The sequence below is a fragment of the Cebus imitator genome, unplaced genomic scaffold (genome assembly GCF_001604975.1).
Source record: "Cebus imitator isolate Cc_AM_T3 unplaced genomic scaffold, Cebus_imitator-1.0 Scaffold117, whole genome shotgun sequence".
NCBI classification, from domain to species: domain Eukaryota; kingdom Metazoa; phylum Chordata; class Mammalia; order Primates; family Cebidae; genus Cebus; species Cebus imitator.
Genome location: NW_016107432.1, coordinates 346,744 through 367,242, shown reverse-complemented (window position 1 = coordinate 367,242; position 20,499 = coordinate 346,744). Strand labels below are relative to the sequence as shown.

General features: G+C 38.4%; 2 protein-coding genes across 2 annotated transcripts in view; one reads left to right on the top strand and one right to left on the bottom strand.

The window, feature by feature from the left end:
* The window catches only part of ORC3 (origin recognition complex subunit 3), a 63,354-nt gene extending 58,862 nt beyond the window's left edge, over positions 1-4,492 (top strand). The window contains exons 16-19 of the mRNA XM_037742138.1: positions 471-612; positions 2,161-2,277; positions 3,175-3,254; positions 4,055-4,492. Of these exons, the coding sequence (XP_037598066.1) occupies positions 471-612; positions 2,161-2,277; positions 3,175-3,254; positions 4,055-4,160 (445 nt within the window). The 3' untranslated portion in view covers positions 4,161-4,492. The remainder of the gene's footprint in view (positions 1-470; positions 613-2,160; positions 2,278-3,174; positions 3,255-4,054) is intronic.
* Positions 4,493-8,925: 4,433 nt separating this feature from the next.
* The window catches only part of AKIRIN2 (akirin 2), a 23,899-nt gene continuing 12,325 nt past the window's right edge, over positions 8,926-20,499 (bottom strand). The window contains exons 2-5 of the mRNA XM_017538908.2: positions 13,064-13,207; positions 11,295-11,444; positions 9,930-10,001; positions 8,926-9,681 (exon numbers count right to left, since the gene is read on the bottom strand). Coding sequence (XP_017394397.1) covers positions 9,671-9,681; positions 9,930-10,001; positions 11,295-11,444; positions 13,064-13,207 — 377 coding nt within the window. The 3' untranslated portion in view covers positions 8,926-9,670. The remainder of the gene's footprint in view (positions 9,682-9,929; positions 10,002-11,294; positions 11,445-13,063; positions 13,208-20,499) is intronic.

Genomic DNA, 20,499 nt, shown 5'->3' with positions numbered 1-20,499 from the left:
AATTTCCTGAACTCTTAATTCCATGCCTCTATTTAATATTGCCGAAGGTTAAATGTTTTCTGTGCTAGAAAATGTAGATATCTCAGTTTTCTCATTTACTTTAAGAAATTCTTTCTTCAAGATTTCTGAGCAGAAATATAGTGTATATACATTTGCTCCTAAAGATTTAACTCAGAACTGAAATATACAGCTTCTTATAAAGAGTCTACAGGTAGGTTTAAAAACTATTATATGGATGAGGTGCAGTTCTGAGTGAAACTGTACTAGATCTGATGTTTGGGTTTGTTTCATTTGTTGGTTTTTGGTGGTTGTTGATTTTGCTTTTAGTAACTGGTTCAATCCTCTACCAAGAGAGGATTGACAAAAATGTTATATTAAAAATTGAAGTCCAACAGAGCTTAAAGGAAAATATATATAAAGAAAATAAACCTGTGCTTATCTAAACGTGGATACCTGACTGGCTGTTTCAGAGAATACCTTCTGCCTCCTGAGACACAGCCTCTCCATGAGGTGGTGTACTTCAGCGCTGCCCATGCCCTTCGTGAGCATTTAAATGCTGCTCCGCGAGTTGCCCTCCATACTGCACTCAACAATCCTTACTATTATCTAAAGGTAAGATGAACATTTAGTTCCCTGACAGTTTAGCTCAGGCTCTGGGCTTCACAAAAACATTCTAAATTTGCAGTTATGGTTTAATGAGCAGAGAGTTGGCAGCTCAGGGTTACACCTCTCATATATTTTTAAAAATTCTTGAGACTGTAGAAAAAATTTCTAACCCTGTAAAGATACCAATCAGTAGTCAACTGTTGCTGCCAGTTTTTGACCATGTGTAGTCTCTGCCCTTCACATGCTAAAGTCAGATCATAGGTACAAAGATTCCAGAGTATAATGTTACCACTCCTGTGAAAATAACAGATAGGGATTAAACAATATGGCCTAATAAATTACTTAAAGATCAAAATGGTTGTATCTAGTGGGAAAGAGAAATACTTTGGGACTTCATCTTGGATTTTAAACCAAAGAAAGATCTATTCTGAGAGCATCTGCAGAGCTGAGTGTGGAGGATAGCCAGCAGTTCACCACTAAAACTCCTGGAACAACACACTTCAATAGTGCCCTTGCTAAAGCCCAGACACAGTTATCAACTCTTAGAAGCTCTTTAAACAAAAGCTTAAGACAGCTCACAATTTTAGAATCTAGCTTTCTTATGACCAGGCAAAATGATCACTTTAAATATTCAGTAAGCTGTATATACATGAAAGAGTTGTAAGTTAAATACCCAGAAATCTTGCCACAATAAATACTTAAGCAACTCCATAAGACCTATGAAGAGCATTCCAGCGTATTGTTTTCTCATTGCAAAATGGCACACAAACATGCTCAGTATTACAAGAGTACTGAGTAGGATGATATAAATCAGTGGTTTTCAGTGATGGTGAAAAACATTGAATAATTTCATACTTAAGGAACAGCAACAAAAAAATCAGTTATTTTTAATATATAAACCACAAATTAAAACTTTAAAAAAATCTTGGCTAGTGGGTCACAGAAGAGAACTGGTATGATTTCAGTTGTCTTTGGGTGGGATATAATATACCCCTGATATTACAATATCAGAGCAGGGTGTGTATGTAAGACATTGTGTTCCTCAATAAAAGCCATGGATTTCAAGTAGGTTGAAGAAACACTGATGGTTTCTCTAGGGCTTAAGATCTGCAATGTTGACAACATAATCTTTTCTTTAAAAGTTAATTTATACCCCTGGTAAGTGGTATTAGTATTTACTAATACAGTATAGTAATTGTTAGACTTCAGCTAACAAGTGTTGGAAGTACCATTTTATTAAGTATTCCTAAAGATTTCCATAAACTTTTTATAGCAAGTGCATTCAGGTCTCAGAAATTGGTAATTTATGGATTGAGAAAAATGTGCTTGTCTTCTAATCTTGGGACTTGTTCTAGTGACTAAGAACTAGAGGGGTTGTGACCAAGACAGAACCTAAACAAGAACTAGCTAACTATTGAATAGACTCACTAAATAAAGGAAACCAAGATTCCATTTACTGATGTACTCAGTTTAGGTTGAGGGCTTTATTAATGTCTGATTTTGTTCCTAATTATTTCTAAAAGGTAGTGATCTTCGTTTACTGTTACTTTTTAGAATGAAGCACTGAAAAGTGAAGAAGGCTGCATTCCAAATATCGCCCCAGACATCTGCATAGCATATAAACTGCACCTAGAGTGTAGCAGGCTAATCAACCTTGTGGACTGGTCGGAGGTAGGTCAGGGGAAAAGAGGAAGCTGGGTATTTTTCTAAACATTCATGATGCCTTTCTCAGAGTAGTTTTATACTTTTAGTGCTTTGGAATTCATATTGTGTTTAATGCCTTGTCTTTTATTTGGAAAGCATTAATCGCTTCAAACTTTAAAAGTTCCTTGGGAAGTGGTAGCTCAACAATCCCCACTCCCAATCCCCGGCTCTCTGATCCTGCATTCCTTAACCAAGCCAAGTCTGTGTTTTTATGCCAGGTCAAAATAAGTATGTGATCTAACAACCCAATAGTTAGCACTAAGCAGAAACCAAGCAATTTAGGTCAGTTCTGTTATTTCACAAAATAAAGTATATTATTAACTAGCATTTCTCTTCTTGGATAAAAGAAAAAAATATTGAAATAACTACATAACAGATTTAGCAATCAGGAAGTACAAGGAATACTTGGAAAGGCAATAAACAACTGTCGTTTTCTTTAAAATAAACAACTATTATTTCTGTCTTCAAAATAATATTACAAAGATCTTAACTCTATTACAGGCCCTACAGATGTCTTATCACCATTAAAAATTATCCATAGTTGACTGCTTCCAAGAAAAATAGATATTTTGCTGGGGTAAGATTAGGAGTGGAGGAAACAGGCCTTTCTTTTTCTTTTGACTAGCTTTGTTTCTTGATTTTCTCTGCATACTCTGAGTTCTCTAAAGCAAAATTATTCAGGAACCATTAATCTTTTAATATATAAGTGGTTTAAAGTGATCATCATTGTAGTTTTGACAATCTTAAATTTGATACAATAAAAAATATGGGCCAGCTATCAACAGCCATTAAAAAAAAAGTAGAGTAAAAGATGTTTGGCAACTGTAGACATTTTTATTTTCTTCTGTCTTGTCTGTTCAAAAGGCTTTTGCAACAGTCGTGACAGCTGCTGAAAAAATGGATGCAAATTCTGCAACCTCAGAAGAAATGAATGAAATTATCCAGTATCCTTTTAAAAACATGTCCAAATACACATAAAATATTTTTATAATTTCTCCAGATCTACACTAGTTATTTATAAAGGTATACTCCAAACAACCTTATTACTTGTTAATATTAATCATACTGTGCTATAATAACTGAAATTACTAAATCTTTATTTTGCATTTAATCCAAAATGAGACCAAACCTAAAACTTTTGGTATCAAATTTATATCAAGATTATGTTCCAAAATTTACCAAAAATGAAACTGCCATTATTGAATTCTTTTTTTTTTTTTTTTTTTGAGATAGAGTTTCACTTTTGTTGCCCAGGCTGGAGTGCAGTGGCACAATCTTGGCTCACTGTAACTTCCACCTCCTGGGTTCAGGCAATTCATCTGCTCAGCCTCCCAAATAGCTGGAGAGATGGGATTTCACCATGTTGGCCAGGCTGGTCTCGAACTCCTGACCTCCCTCAGGTGATCCGCCCACCTCGGCCTCACAAAATGCTGGTATTACAGGCATGAGCCACTGCACTGGTCTGAATTCTCTATTTTTCTAATGTTATATTTAGAAGTGGGGGTGGGGAGCAACTTCCATACTATGTAAAACATTAGATTTAGGAAGCATTAAGTACTTTTCCATTTATGTTTTATTGACAGTGGATTCTAATTAATGTTTTCCAGTAAGAGTTATAGTTTAATTTAGGAGTTTATATTTGAACTATCTATTTCACTTTACCAACTAGTATTTTAACATTGAGATTTTAACTCCTTTTTGTCAAAAATACAGTATGGCCAGTTTCCTTAACTAAAGCCTCCAGTGCTCGGTTTATTAGAGCTGTTTCTGAGCTAGAACTTTTAGGATTTATAAAACCTACCAAACAGAAGACTGACCATGTGGCAAGGCTAACATGGGGAGGCTGCTAGAAAGCAAATGAGCAAAGCCAGAACTATCACATTTAGCTTAAGAGAAAAAGGTGAACTATCATATTTACATATACTAGAGGAGCCTGTTTTGGTGAGAAGATAAATGTCTAATCCTCATGTGATGTTTAACCAGAAAAGTACATTGCTAACCCCAAATGGGCATATATCAAAACACCTGTGGAGTACTTTAGAATCCAACAAACAATACATAACTAATACTGCTCACACATTTTACTGTACTTTCCACAAAGTCATTACTAAATTGTGAGTAAATCATTCTTGAACTTATAGTATATAAATGTAATAAATTCCTTTATCCAGGAGTATAATTTGCAGTTGGTTTAACAGACCTCATTCCTCCTCCCCCAATTTCTTGCATTGGCATTCCTCACTTTAGTGTAGTAGACAGTAGGTAAACATGAATATCCTCCAGGTTTGTATCTGCTGGTAACTACATAGGTTCCAAAACTGTCTCTGCCTCCCCATTTCCTTTAGTCTTACAACTTAAAAAAAAAGGTCCAAACTGTTTGGCTTTATGCTTAAAGGCAGTAAATATTCCATTTCTGGATGACCCATCATGGAGCCAGTAAGGCCTTTAAAAATCACATCCCAAACAAATAAAAATCAGATGAAGAAAGTAAGGCCTAGATGAATGACATCTCAATCTCTTCCATAGCAGAAACTCAAGACATAATGAAACAAAGTTAGCTAAAGTTTCCTATTTAATGCTCTGTTCCTGAGAGAATTCTGGGACTTTAAGACTACTCACTAACATACAAAATTACCATGCATATATTTTGGTTTGCAAACCTTGGAACTATGTAATCGCAGGATTGTGTGTGTGCATGTGTGCTCACAGGCTTTGAAGAGTTTTATGAGTGTCCATTATCCAAAATGCTTGGGAACAGAAGTGTTTTTGGATTTTAGATTTTGGAATATTTGCATACCTACAAGTTCAGCATCCAAAACCCAAAAGGCTCCAGAGAGCATTTCCTTTGAGCATGTCAGTACTCAAAAAGTTTCAGATTTTGGAGCACCTCAGATCTGAGATTTGGGATATTCAAGCTGCATAATCAAACCTCCTTCATTCAAGGATGTAAAAGGAGGTATTAATACGAGCTTAGAATAAAGAACACCTTAGACCTCTGCCAACATGGTGGGCTGAGACAACATTAATGGGTCACCCTTCTCACCTCACTCCCTGCTTCAAGCACATAAAAATGCTAGATGAAATGTATCTCAAAAAAATGTCTGGCTGGGCACGGTGGCTCACGCCTGTAATCCCAGCAGTTTGGGAGGCCAAGGCGGGTGGATCACCTGAGGTCGGGAGTTCAAGATCAGCCTGACCAGCATGGAGAAACCCTATCTCTACTAAAAAATACAAAATTAGCCAGCATGGTGGCACATGCCTGTCATCTCAGCTGCTTGGGAGGCTGAGGCAGGAGAATCGCTTGAACCAGGGAGGGGAGTTTGCTGTGACCCATAATTGTGCCACTGCATTCCAGTCGGCGCAAGAACGAAGCTCTGTCTCAAAAGAAAAAAAAAAAAAAAAAAATCAAAATGTCGCCAAGACTAAAAAAGGGAAAATCCCAAGGTACCATGAATAATCAACTGGAAGAACAGCAAAGGTGGCCAGTGTGGACAAGGCAGAGTGAGCAGTAAGAATTTAATAGGAATTGAATGAAACGGGGTGGAGGGCAGGTAATTTAGGGCTCCATAGACCATTGTAAGGTTTCTTTTACTTAGGAAGCCATCTAAGCAAGACTTTAACTTTTAAAGGATCAGTCTGGTTGCTATGAGAGAATAGGATGGGTGAGAGGAGACACAAATGAGGCAAAATAAGACCAGTTGGGAAACCACAGAAATAATCCAAGCAAGCTATGATAGTGTCTTGGATTAGGGTAATAGAAGTAGAGATGGTAAGATTTTAGGTGGAACTAAGCTTAAAGGATATAAGGAGTCCAAGACCATTTCTGCCTGAAAAACAGTCATTAAGGATGACCGGGAGGGAAAATTTCAGAGGCAAAAGTAAGTTTTAGACATAAATTTTAAGGTGTCTAGTAGACACTTAACTGAAGATGTCACACAGGTTAATATAATCTGATGTCCTTATGAGATCACCAAGATGAGTACTAAGAGGAGGTAAGCAGCCCAAGGTGGAGCTCGGGGGCGGGGGGACACATCTATGTTTTATCAAAATTTAGGGAAATGAAGATTGGGCCAGCAGCAAAAGACAGACTGAGAAGGATCAGCCAGTAAAGGAGAAACATCAAGCAAGTGTAGTATTTTGCAAGACAACCGAAGAGTGCTTCAAAAGTAAAATACTAGCTGCTGATGAGATTTAACAATGTGGAAATCTTTGATGAGTTTTACTAAGAGTAGTGGAGACGAACCCTAATCACCTATCAGATGACCCAACCAAGTGTCCAAACTTAGCAGCCTGGAAAAGCCATAACTGTGTGATGCAATATGGAAACAACAGCATCACCTCGTACTCTTGCACAAAAAGTTTAACCTGAAACTTACAAAGACTTTAGGCCTAACTTGCAGTTTACAGGAAGTTCAAAGGGATATTAGAAGTTAAATTAATGACACTACCAAAAACACTCAACAAGACAGCAGGACTAGTATTTCCAGAAAGTGAAAATCTTAATTGAATCCTGTTTGGGGGATGAGGGTAGTTATTTAAAAAAGAGACACATGAAAAAATCTGAAGTGACTTGATGTTAAATTTTAGGTTAGACAATGGTATTATATAGAATCATTTTCTTAGGAGATGCATGTTTAAGTATTGTCATGTCTACGACTTCCTTTGAAATAGTTTCATACAAAGCAAATATGGTAAAATATTAATAACTGTTCAATTTAAGTGGACCATTATACTATTCTTTCAACCTTTCTGTTGAAATATTTTTCCTAATAAAACAAGTTGTTGAAAAAAGGAGGGGGTAATAAACTGGAGGAAGTTTAGAAAATTCTTGACTTTTGCTTTTATAAGGGGGAGCAGTAAAATAATCACTAGCAAGGGATATAGGATCAAAAGATTTTTAAGTAACATAATGATGCTTTTGGAAGTGATTTAGTAGAGAAAATAGATGTATTAGAGAGAGGACTGCTGGAGCTGTATCCTTTGCCTGAGACATGGGTTTGCATCTAGTGCTCCTTACCTAGGGCAAATGCAGGAGCAGAGAATTGTGGGAGCCATATATCCATCAGTAGACAAACTATTAGGGTGCTTTTGTAGAATATTCACTTAACACCAATTACTAAACGATTTTGAAGGGAGTAAAGAGAACCCAAACGGGGCAAAAACAAGTCATTCGCAACCGTAGCTGCTTGGATCACCTAGGCAGCATGTTAAACAGATTCAAAAAGTTCTTCCCCACCACCCCCCAATTGTCTAAAGCAGTCTCTAGGGATAAGTAGAGCCTGAGAATCTTCTACCATTTTCTTTAGGGTCTTGCCATAGGCCAAAGACAGCTTTAGTATTTTAAATATCCAATATTTATTTTTCTCAGATTGCCTATTTTTCAAAAAATAGGATTATAGCTATGTGCACTTGTTAATCAGAGATTTACTAAACAGATCATAGTACAGTACTGTATCAGTACTGCCTTTCACTTAAAAGAATGAGACTGTTAACACACAATTCTGCAGATACTAATTACAAGCAATTTCAGGGATTTGGGGAATTCAGAATCCCTAGGTAGCTAAAATAATCTTCCTATTGAAATCATGTGTGGTTGGCATTTGGACTAATCAACTAATGGACCCATCTAAAGTCAGAGTAGCCTATAAGCTAGGACTTTTGGGTAAGTGATAATGCAGAAATTTGGCTGTAAAAGAAAAAAATCTTTTTTTTGAGACACAGTCTCACCGTGTCACCCTGACTGGAGTGCAGTGGTGCAATCTCAACTCACTGCAACCTCTGCCTCCCAGGTTCAAGCGATTCTCATACCTCAGCCTCCTGAATAGCTGGGACTACAGGCCATCCTGCTAACCGGTGGTTCTTAGCCAGGAACTCTTGTCCCTCGTGACATTTGGCAATGTCTGCAGACACTTTGGTTATCACAATTGGGGGAAGGGGTTTAACTGGCCTCTAATGGTAGAGGCCAGATATGTGACTAAATATCCTATAATACACAAGAACAGCCACCACAACAAAGAATGATCTGGCCCAAACTGCCAGTAGTGCTGAGGTTGAGAATCTCTGTTCTAAGACCATTAAATGGAGGTAGAATTATGTACCTTGTTGCCACCCTGTGCTATACCAATGTTCCTCAATCTAATTGACATATAAATTGCCTGGCCACCTTGTGAAACCACTTTTTAGGCTTGTTTTAAACAAAGAATTGGTGAAATGTAATTACCTAAGCTAAAAAGGAAAAAGTAAATCCTTTTACTAACTTGATCAATTATAATTGTATATTTAAGATTGTCTTAAATTTTGGAAATATGCTACTAGAATTCAACAAAAGAATTCACTGAAGCATTTTTTTGCTCACTTCATTATAAGAAAGCTATGTCTGGAAACCCTGTATGGAAAGAGTCAGATTTGCTGAATCATGCTTTTTCATATCAAGTCCTTAAAAGAAAAAAACAGGTTTCTACTGATATCTCAGGTAAAAATTCTATAGCAGTTAAGATATCTATAATATTCTATCAAGTAGTAAGTTACGGAAGAAGGGATTTAGAATCAGAACTCAGTTTTTTGAAATAGCACTCAAACCTTAGAAAATTAACTTCACTGATTTCTGGAAAATGCTTATGTTTTAAAACACCGACTTTATTCAAATACTACCCCCCATCTGTACATTAAGAAACAAGCAGAACAGAAGTAAATGTTTTATTCTTCCAACTAAATTCCAGTACTACAAGGGCAGTAAAACAATGATACACTGGAAAAAAAATGCAGCAATAAACATTTGTTAAAAAGACTGATAGAATAAATAAAACTACCAAAAAAAAAAAAAAAAAAAAAGAAAATCATATAAACCCACTCTGAAACCCCAAGAAGTCCGCGAATACAGAAATGCCCTCCTTCATTATTTCACAGGAAGCACTGTAGGCTACTTGCTTAATATTGTCCTGGGATTACATTCTAAAATTAGTAACTGGTTACAGCTTGGTTGTAGTGCACAATTAAAATCACACTAACTTCATCTGAAGTGTCATTCTACAGTTTTATTTACACAACCAGTGAAGGGCATGTTCTAGAATACCAGCTTTAATCCTTTTCAAACATTAATATAAGAAGCCAAATTGTAATGATACAGCAAAATGAGGCCACTGGTATTAATACAGGTAGCAAAGGTCCACATCCAGGTGGTACTGACATCAGGGAAATTTCCAAAACCAGTTGCTGCTGCCTAAGAGTGGTTGCCACTGACGAAAGCTTGAAATAACCTGTATTCACAGAAGGGGTATTAGCATTGCTGCATGTCATAATTGGGACCTCTTGCAACAACTCAACAAGGAACAAGGCAGCCCACAAATGTAGAATACGTGATTCATGAAACATCTAAAGGGTGAGAAAAGGAAAATTAGTGCAAAGTACAGGTCAGAATCCAAACAAATACTAGATCTTGATTTCCAATATTGCCCCTAGGTATTTAAGTAACCAAAAGACTTACAAAGTTATGCTGCCTATTTCCTCCATACATTTTCAGTAATTTTGTTAAATTCTCTTTTTGAGTATGAAATAATTATGTCTTCTCCTTAAAAGATTGTCTTATTTTCAGTTTGTAACTTCAAAAGTGAAATACTTACAACTAGCAGGCTGTTCTCCATATCGTCGCATTATTTGATCATGGGTAAACTTCACAAATGCGTCATATTGTTCTGCAAATAAAGATACATGTCAATTACATGATTTGTAAAATGCCTTAACATTAGAGCCAGATAAACTGAAAATACAAAACGTATAGTAAAACAATTCTAAGTTGAAACTTAATCACTTACATAACCTCAGTAGTACTAACAGTGTATCAAATAAAAACAGCATGGAGGCCGGGCGCGGTGGCTCAAGCCTGTAATCCCAGCACTTTGGGAGGCCAAGGCGAGTGGGATCACGAGGTCAAGAGATCGAGACCATCCTGGTCAACATGGTGAAACCCCATCTCTACTAAAAATACAAAAAATTAGCTGGGCATGGTGGCGCGTGCCTGTAATCCCAGCTACTCAGGAGGCTGAGGCAGGAGAATTGCCTGAACCCAGGAGGCTGAGGTTGCTGTGAGCCGAGATCACGCCATTGCACTCCAGCCTGGGTAACAAGGGTGAAACTCCATCTCAAAAAACAAAAACAAAAACAAAAAAAACAGCATGGAGCTTACTAGTCAGGAAACCTAGATTTTAGTCCAATCACAGGACCTGACATACAAGCTAGGTGAGTTTTATTTATTTCCTAACAATTAAAAACAAGGGCTTTCAATAAAAAGACCTTTCTACTCTGAAAGTTATTGTGTGTGGTCTATGAATGGCAACTGACTGCAATGAGAAGAAACAGGATAACAAAAGCTAACAAAAACCAACTGCCTAAAACCTAATCAGGTATCACAGAAAAAGCTGTTATACATCTAAGCAAATTCTCTTCTCTACATTAACACTTTTAAATTCCTTAAGAATCAAGAAGCTTATATATCTATATAAACGTTAAATCTGTGGCTAAACATTCTATTTATGTTACCATACATATAAATTTTATTTACTGCATTTATCAAATTTTACTGAATTTCTTTGATAATTAAAACACGACTGCAGTTTGATACTCAAATGACTTACACAATGACAGCCAATTCCTTATTTTAAATGTCTAGATTGAGGTCAAAGTTATGAAAGATATAAAGTCAAAAAATCTACAACCAAATTGAGGTAAACAACTAACCTCAGTTTTTAGTACAGGGTACATACCAATATTACTGCTGATCTACACGGCTAGCCAATACTCTCTTCCTGAGGTTGCCAAGGTGGGCCATGAGCTACAAGAAGGTTTATTTCCTTTCCTGAACTGAAATTTTCTCATTCTCAGAGAATATACTGCACTAGTGTATAGAAAGTGAAATTAAAGTATACGTAGAAAATAATGCATTTCTTACAACTGAGTTCCTCAGAAATTCTAATAAACACATCTCATACCTGCAAGTTTTGTGTTCAATATTTCTTCATATTCTTCTCGAACTTTCTCTTCACGTTCTTTCAACAAACGTTCACAGATCATCCCAACCTGCCGTAGAGTAAATAAGGGCTGTTCTTTTTTTAATGGTGAGGATGCTGCAGATGAAGTCCCTATGTACAGTAAGGACAAAAAAATAGCACTTGGTTTACAACCATGATAGAAAGCAGTTCTTTCTCCAAATGAAGAGATTTCATTTGGGACTCTTCAATGTTGATACACATTTTCAAATCAGTTTTTGACCATAGCATTTCACAAGTCTTAAGAGGACCAAAATAATAATTTCCTCAGCTGGTGATACTGGAAAAACACAGCAAGATGTAATCAAGAGAAAAAAGTCTAAAGGTGAGTTGAAAACCTTTAAGACATAAGCAAAACGCGGTGGTCCACGCCTGTAATCCGAGCACTTTGGGAGGCCGAGGCGGGACAGGCATTGAAGACCAGCCAGGGCAACATAGTGAAACCGTGTCTCCACTAAAAAAAAATGCAGGTTATAAGGACCAAGTAAAGAAAGAAATAGTGGTGGTACCAGGGCAAATACACAGAGCTGGATGAAGAAACAATTGATAGCAAATGAGTGCTGTACCTGAATGTGTATAAAATACTTTTAGCAATATTACAGTAGATGGCTATGGCTAGTCTCATTCTGAGGTCTCAAAGATTAATTTCAGATATTAAGAAGATAGGAGGGATGTTTTTAGAAAGATTAGGGTACCTTAAGTGGTAAAGGAGGGACACATTTCTGAAGAAATCTTATTTTTTTCTTTGAGACAAGAGTCTTGCACTGTTGCCTGGGCTGGAGTGCAGTGGCACGATCTCGGCTTACTGCAACCTCAGCCTCCCAGCATACAGCATTCTGTTAATTTTTTTTTTTTTTTTTGAGACAAAATCTCACTGTCGCCCAAGCTGCAGTGCACTGGTGCAATCTCAGCTAACTGCAACTTCAGCCTCCTGGGTTCAAGTGATTCTCATGCCTTAGCCTCCCTAGGGGCTGGGACTACAGGCGTGTGCCACCACACATGGCTAATTTTTGTATTACCAGTAGAGACAGGGTTTCACCATGTTGACCAGGCTGGTCTCAAACTCCTGACCTCAAGTGACTCACCTACCTTGGCCTCCCCAAGAGCTGGGGTTACAGGCATGAGCCATTGTGCCGAGCCTGTTAATTTTTTTTAATAAAGGCTACAAATCATAGTACTTACAAGATGTCTACTCTAGAGAGATTATATACAGGTGGTTGTCTCTGGTTAGCAGGAATCCAGGTGGTAATTTCTTATCTTGTCCTTTTTTTTTTTTTTTTTTTTTTTTTGAGATGGAGTCTCACTCTGTCCCCAGGCTGGAGTGCGTCACACAATCTCAGCTCACTGCAACCTCTGCCTTCCAGGTTCAAGCAATCGTCCTGCCTCAGCCATCTGAGTAGCTGGGATTACAGGCACGTGCCACCCACCCAGCTAATCTTTGTATTTTTAGTAGAGACGGGGTTTCACCATGTTGGTCAGGCTGCTCTCGAACTCCTGACCTCATGATCCTCCTGCCTCAGCCTCCCAAAGTGCTGAGATTTCAGGCGTGCACCACTGCGCCTGGCCTTGTACATATTTTTAAGATGTCATGCATTACTTGTAAATTTTTTAAAAATCAGAGGTTATAGTAGCTTAAATAACTAAAGGCAACTTGAACTAAACTTTTCCCACTCTAAATAATAAATTTTGTAAGTGAAAAGAAATGTTATTACCTGGTGAAGCTGGTCCACTAAGGAGAAATGCATGTGGCTGTGCATCAGAAGTACAACATGGATCTGCCTGTTGGAAACTTGTTTCTAAATGTCTTCTCTTCTGCATTCGTTTATACTCTTGTTTTATGTTGTACAGAATTTGTTCTAAAAGAAAAAAAGTTAAAATTTGTGAAGATAAAAACTTTCACATTAAAAAAACAAAAAAGGTTGGCTTTCCAACAATTATTTAGTAGACCAATCTACCCAAAATATTCCTTTCAAATAATATCCAGAAAACTGACATTCTGGTAGGAATTTATTTCAGCATTAATGGTGACATTCCCTTAGCACAATACACAGCAACTGGAATTCAGCTGTTCAACAATATCATTTTTGCTAGCGGGGCGGGGAGAAAGCACTGAACAAAGGCAACTGTTGTCACAAGAAAAACTATTTTGCTGAGAACTTTACTAAAGGTAAGAACCACTATTGACAGTTCTCTTTCAGCAAAACCTTCAAGTAGCCCTTTCCCAACAAAAGGTAGGATCAAAAAAAAAAAAAAAATCCACCTTTAGAAATCTATCCCAATAAGACATCATGTGTGCAAGGAAGGGGATGTGTACAGGGATATTTCTTAAAATACTATACCAGCAAAACTTCTAAGTCAAACTACCTATCAATAAGTGCACTGACTGGCAAAAATTAAGTTTTTCAATCGAAATAATGGTCAAAGAGTCTGTGAACCAAAACACTTACTCAGATTCTTAAGGGTTTCAAACTCAAAGCTCATTTATTCATCACATTGGACTATTACACTAACAGGCTTTTCCAGTTGCCTTTAATGACTTTATGCCTTTTCCAAGCCCATAAATAAGAAGGAGTGTGGGGGATTATGTGTATTCGAACACACACCAATGAGAAGTAAGAGTAGGTCAACAAAATGACAGAGTAGATAGGAACTAAAAAAAAATCATCATACATTAAATGGCCATGGCCAATTATTTTAAGCGCAATAAAACATAAGAATATTACAGCATTCTGAATCTTGGGGCTGGAGGGTAGGGTAAGGGGGAGAACATGTGAAGTGATTGGTGCATTACAGGTCCTCAATAAATAAGAACTGCTATACTACAGTGCAATTATCTTGAACCACAATCATAGAAATGAGTAAAACTGTAACTGGCATATCCTTTAGGGTTATCTAAAGGGTTTAAAGGCAATTATATTTTGCTCTCAGAGAGAAAGTAAGCTTCACTCACATTCATCAGTTTCTGCTCAAAGCTATTATTATCCTGATCAAAAGTGCCATTCAAAACATCATAAAGTTTATTTATAACCAGATATTTTAGGAGATACTAGCTTGGAGTAACTTGACCTTAATATTTATCTTTTGTGTGACTTATATACATTCTTTCATCACCATATAGCTGTTCTCAGGTTTAGTCTTCCTACTGCTTCACAAGTCAACCAATGCACAACTAAAATGTACTAAAAGGATGCTTGTATAGTAACAACCTCAGTTTGTTCATTGAAAGCTAACCCAGAATTAAGATACAGTAAAACTTTTAAAAATTTATCTTTGTAAAACACCACACCATCAGATACTTAGGAGCATCACTAACAATTTTAAGGTATAATTTACAAATGACAAAATTCACCAATTTAAATTTAAGGTATAATTTACAAATGACAGAATTCGCTCAGTACAATTCACTGAGTTCAGACAAGTACATATATACAGTTTTGGAACTAACACAACCATGATAAATAACTTATCACTCCAAAAACTTCTCTTGGGCTCCTCTGCAGTTAATTTACTACCACCATCACCACTCCCCCACTACAGTCCAACAGTCATCTGCTATTACTATATAGTTTTGCCTTCTCTAGATTTTCACATAAATGGAATCATAAAGAGTATAGACTTTTAGGCCAGGCGCAGTGGCTCACGCCGTAATCCCAGCACTTTGGGAGGTGGGCGGATCACAAGGTTAAGAAATCAAGACCATCCTGGCCAACATGGTGAAACCCCATCTCTACTAAAAATACAAAAATTAGCTCAGTGTGGTGGCGCACACCTGTAGTTCCAGCTACTTGGGAGGCTGAGGCAGAAAAATGGCTTGAACCTGGGAGGCAGACATTGCAGTGAGCGGAGACTGCGCCACTGCACTCCAGCCTGATGACAGAGAGCAAGACGTCTCAAAAAAAAAAAAAAAAAAAAAAAGGGAAAAAACTTTTTTTTTTTTTTTTTTTTGAGACGGAGTCTCGCTCTTGTTACCCAGGCTGGAGTGCAATGGCGCGATCTCGGCTCACCGCAACCTCCGCTTCCTGGGTTCAGGCAATTCTCCTGCCTCAGCCTCCTGAGTAGCTGGGATTACAGGCACGCACCACCATGCCCAGCTAATTTTTTGTAGTTTTAGTAGAGATGGGGTTTCACCATGTTGACCAGGATGGTCTCGATCTCTTGACCTCATGATCCACCCACCTCGGCCTCCCAAAGTGCTGGGATTACAGGCTTGAGCCACCGCGCCCGGCGGGTATAGACTTTTATGTCTAAACTACTTTCACTCAGTAAAATGCTTCTAAGATTCGTATATGTTGCATCAATCAGAAATGCCTTATTAGTATTCCATTGTATGTATGTATATACACACATACATCTATCCTTTCTCCTGTTAATGGACATTTGGATTGTTTGCAATTTGGAACTACTACAAATATTCAAGTACCAGTCTTTGGTGGACATGTTTTCATTTCTCTCGGGTAAATACCTAGGAGTGGGAATGGGCTGCCTAATCATATGACAAACGAAGGGTTTTATTTTGCAAGACATTGCGCTAAGCCATTTTCCAGAGTTATTTTGTCATTTTGCATTCCTACAACAAATATATTACAGCTCCAGCTGTTCCACATCCTTGCCAATACTTGATATTGTCAGCTAAAGAGCTGGAGAATTTTTAATGCTATTGCCTGCACTGCTTTTTACATCTAATATGCAACTATGTCGTCCAAGCCACTCTGTGCCCTCAAATGCTCTAATACTGGTAACACGTGATCAACAAGGTTATGCAGTAAAGGGTCCAATTTAACTTGGCCAAGCTCTCAACAGCACAAGTAGCAAACAGCTAACTGCAATGGCAAGCCTCAAACTCGATTTATTTCAGCTCAAGGATATAAACAGTTTTGAAGCTGCTAACTCAAATTTCCTCAGATTCAATATTCTACAACTACATTGCTAAGTTCAATCTAGATACTTGGGTGACATGAGTTGCTTTCATACCAGGTAGATAAAGTCCTTCCATATATTAGTAAGGTACTTGTCTACTTAGTCTTAAGCTACTTAGATCTGGCCATCTCTTATCAAACCAGCAAGTTAACATTTTATCCAAGGTACATGAAATATCTGACATCGTTTTGCCAACACACTTTACAGTTCACTAAAGAAAAACAGAGTCTAAGCTTCACTTCTATTACCAGTTGCATATTCCAGTTTTAATAATGTAGCCTTCCTATTTGGCTTATGAGGCATAGACTGAATTTGCAGCAACCACTTAGAACAAAACATGCAGAGTTATCTTCATGACAAGCTACATCACACAAATGGCTGTATATTCTTTCTCTAAATCCTAAAAACTACGTCACTATTTATCAAAAACTGCTAAGTGTAAGCCATTATTAGCAAGTTCTATGACTAATAGCATTTTCATTCTCAAACCTAGTAAATGACACTAAGATTGCTAATAAACTTCTCTCAGCAGGTTGGTAGTATCAATAAGCCAGCACCTATTCCTTTGCAATATTTTAAAAAACAAATTAGAAGGCCAGGTGCAGTGGCTCACGCCTATAATCCCAGCACTTTGGAAGGCCGAGGCAGGAGGATCACTTAAGGTCAGGAGTTCAAGACCAGCCTGGCCAACAGAATGTAACCCCATCTCTACTAAAAATACAAAAATCTGCAAGGTGTGGTGGCAGGTGCCTATAATCCCAGCTACTCAGGAGGCTGAGGCAGGAGAATCGCATGAACCAAGGAGGCAGAGGTTGCAGTGAGCCAAAATCATACCACTGCAATCCAGCCTGGGCAACAAGAGTAAAACTCCATCTCAATAAAAGAATCTTTAGATAAATGTGGAGAGAAAAGGCTTATTTTTAGTTGCCACTGATTACTTAACAAATCCAGAACACCATGAATAAGGTCAACAATATAAACAGGAAAAAGTAGTTATGGGAAAAAAGGTATAATGGAATTGATGGGGGAAGGATAAACAGCATCAAGATAGGACTGAGCAAAGGAAAGAACAGAATTTGAAGCAACTAAAAATAAGTTTCAAGGAGAACAACAAAGGAAAGGAGTGGGGTGTCAAAGTATCTTTCTAGGGTCCATAAATTTAAGTTCTAAAAATCTGACATGTGAAACTAGAAACTTTTGCTCCAGACCCATAAAGCTTTACTATTTTCCTCCAGGCATCATTACTACATCAAACATTAAGGTTTCACGAACAGTTTTAAGTTTGGGTGTATGAGGCCCTTTGTATCATTTTATAGACCAATACCATTTATTTCTCCACGGACTTCTTTGGAAAACACAAAACGAAAGTGGACCTAGACAGACAATTGAAACAATGTGGTTAAAAACGAAATCTTGAAAGTCTGCCAGTTCTAGTCAGGAACACAAATGATATGGAAAGCTTATACATAATTACATACAGAAAACTTGCAGTGGCCATTAAGACTTAAAACTAAGATACTGTAGGCCAGGCACGGTGGCTCATGCCTATAATACCAGCGCTTCTGGAAGGCCAAGGAGAGCAGGCAGATCACCTGAGGTCAGAAGTTTAAGACCAGCCTGGCCAACATGGTGAAACCCCATCTCTACTATAAATACAAAACTTAGCTGGGTGTGGTGGCAGGTGCCTGTAATCCTAGCCTCTTGGGAGGCTGAGGCAGGAGAATCACTTGAACCCTGGAGGCAGAGGTTGCAGTGAGCCAAGATCGCGCCACTGCACTCCAGCCTGGGTGACAGAGTGAGACTCTGTTTCAAACAAAACAAAACAAAAAACTAAGACACTGATCCACAATAAGAGAGCGATGTAGAGTTCTGAACTACATACTAGATATTGTCATGACTACTTCATAAATTAAAACACAACTTGGGGTTGCTGTGGAGACTCATCTTTATTAATTGGCTATTTTCCCAGGATCGTCTCTTCAGAAACTTTTAAAACAGTTCTTATGTTCTGCTTGAAGGAATCTTAAGGACAATATTCTTATCCAACCAAGAGCTACTTGACCAGAAAGAATGAGCTGATGCCATTTTAAATTCACTTTAAAATCCCATTATTTCACTGGTACATACAGCCAATGATTACTTATTTGAAATAAACGATTCAATTTGTTAAAAATGCAGGTTAATATAAGTTTTACACCTCCAGTTTCTGTAACATTAAGGGGATACATTAACCTTGTTGCTTTTGTTATGTAGCTCCGAACTACTTATAAGAATTTTCTCAAATAACTTAAAAGCTACCAAAATAAATTAATAACAAAGAAAGCATGGCTGCATGTGGTGGCTCACGCCTATAATCTCAACACTTTGGGAGGCCGAGGCAGGAGGATTACTTAAGGCCAGGAGTTTAAGACCAGCCTGAGCAACAAAGCGAAAACTCTATCTCCACACAACATAAAAAATAAAATTAGCCAGGTGTGGTGACTTGCCCCTGCAGTCTCAGCTACTGGCAAAATGAGGCAGAAAGGCAGTTCAATCCCAGGAGTTCCGACGCTACAGTGAGCTACAATGGCACCACTGCACTCCAGCCTGGACGAGAGTGAGACCTTTACTTTTCCTTTTTTTTTTTTTGGAGACAGAGTCTCACTCTGTCATCCAGGTTGGAGTGCAATGGCACGATCTCAGATCACTGCAACCTCTGCCTCCCAGATTCAAGTGATTCTCCTGCCTCCTGAGTAGCTGGGATCACAGGTGCCTGCCACCACGCCCAGCTAATTTTTGTATTTTTACTAGAGATGGGGTTTAGCCAGGTTAGCCAAACTAGTCTTGAACTCCCAACCTCAGGTGAGTCACCTGCCTCGGCCTGATGAGACCCTGTCTTAAGAAGAAGAAGAAGAAAAAAAAAAAGGAGGCCAAGCGTGGTGGCTCACAACTGTAATCCAGCTTCACCAACCTGAAGAAACCCTGTCTCACTAAAAATATTTAAAAAATAAATAAATAAAGGCCGGGTACAGTGCCTTAGGCCTGTAATCTCAGAACTTTGGAAAGCCAAGGCGGGCAGATCATCTGAGGTAGAGAGTTCAGGAGTTCGAAACCAGCCTGACCAATGTGTAGAAACCCTGTCTACTAAAAATACAAAATTAGCCAGGCGTGGCGATGCATGCCTATAATCCCAGCTACTATGGAGGCTGAGGAAGGAGAATCACTTGAACTCAGGAGGCGGAGGCTGCGGTGAACCGAGATTGTGTCACTGCACTCCAGCCTAGGCAACTAGAGGGAAATTCTGTCTCAAAAAAAAAAATTAAGTTAGCCAGGCATGGGGGCACCTGCCTATAATCCCAGCTACTGGAGAGGCTGAGGTACAAGAATCGCTTGAACCCGGGAGGCGGGAGGCAAGGCTGTGGTGGGCCAAGATCGGGCCACTGCACTCCAGCCTGGGCAACAAGAAGGAAATTCCATCTCAAAAAAACAAAAAACAGGGCAATAAATGGTTAAGGGGAAATTGAACTGCCCCAAAACCAAAACCCAAAATGTGTACGCTACAGAAACATGGTTCCAAGGCAAAAGGTTCAGCTCCTATTCCAATTACCCAGAGCCACAGAGGCAAAGTAATGTGTTTTACCTGCAGAGTTTTCACAAATTGAATAATTTACTTCAAATAAGTAGCACTGGCTATATAGTACCAGTGAAATGAAAGATTTTGCCCTGGTAGTGATTACAGTTGTTCCTTCTCCTGTAGGGAAAATAAATGAATGCCTTTTATACAGTTAAATATTACATAAATATTACATAAATATAAAATATATTTACATAAATATAAGAACCTCAGCCACCTTGCAGAGACTGAGAAAGCAGACCGAGGACACCAGTTCAGCACAATCAAGCTGAAGAACAAACCCATCGCCTACAACAACTTGTTCAGGCACCCCAAAAAACATTAGTATACCTGGGCCGGATGCGGTCGCTTATGCCTGTAATCCCAGCACTTTGGGAGGCCAAGGTGGGTGGATCACCTGAGGTCAGGAGTTCAAGCCCAGCCTGGCCAACATGGCAAAACCCCATCCTTCTCTTCTAAAAATACAAAACAATTAGCCGGGCATGGTAGCACATTCCTATAATCCCAGCTAGTAGGGGGTGCTGATGCAAGAGGATTGTTTGAACCTGGGAGGTGGAGGTTGCAGTGAGCCAAGATAGTGCCACTGCACTCCAGCCTGGGCAACAGAGCAAGACTCCA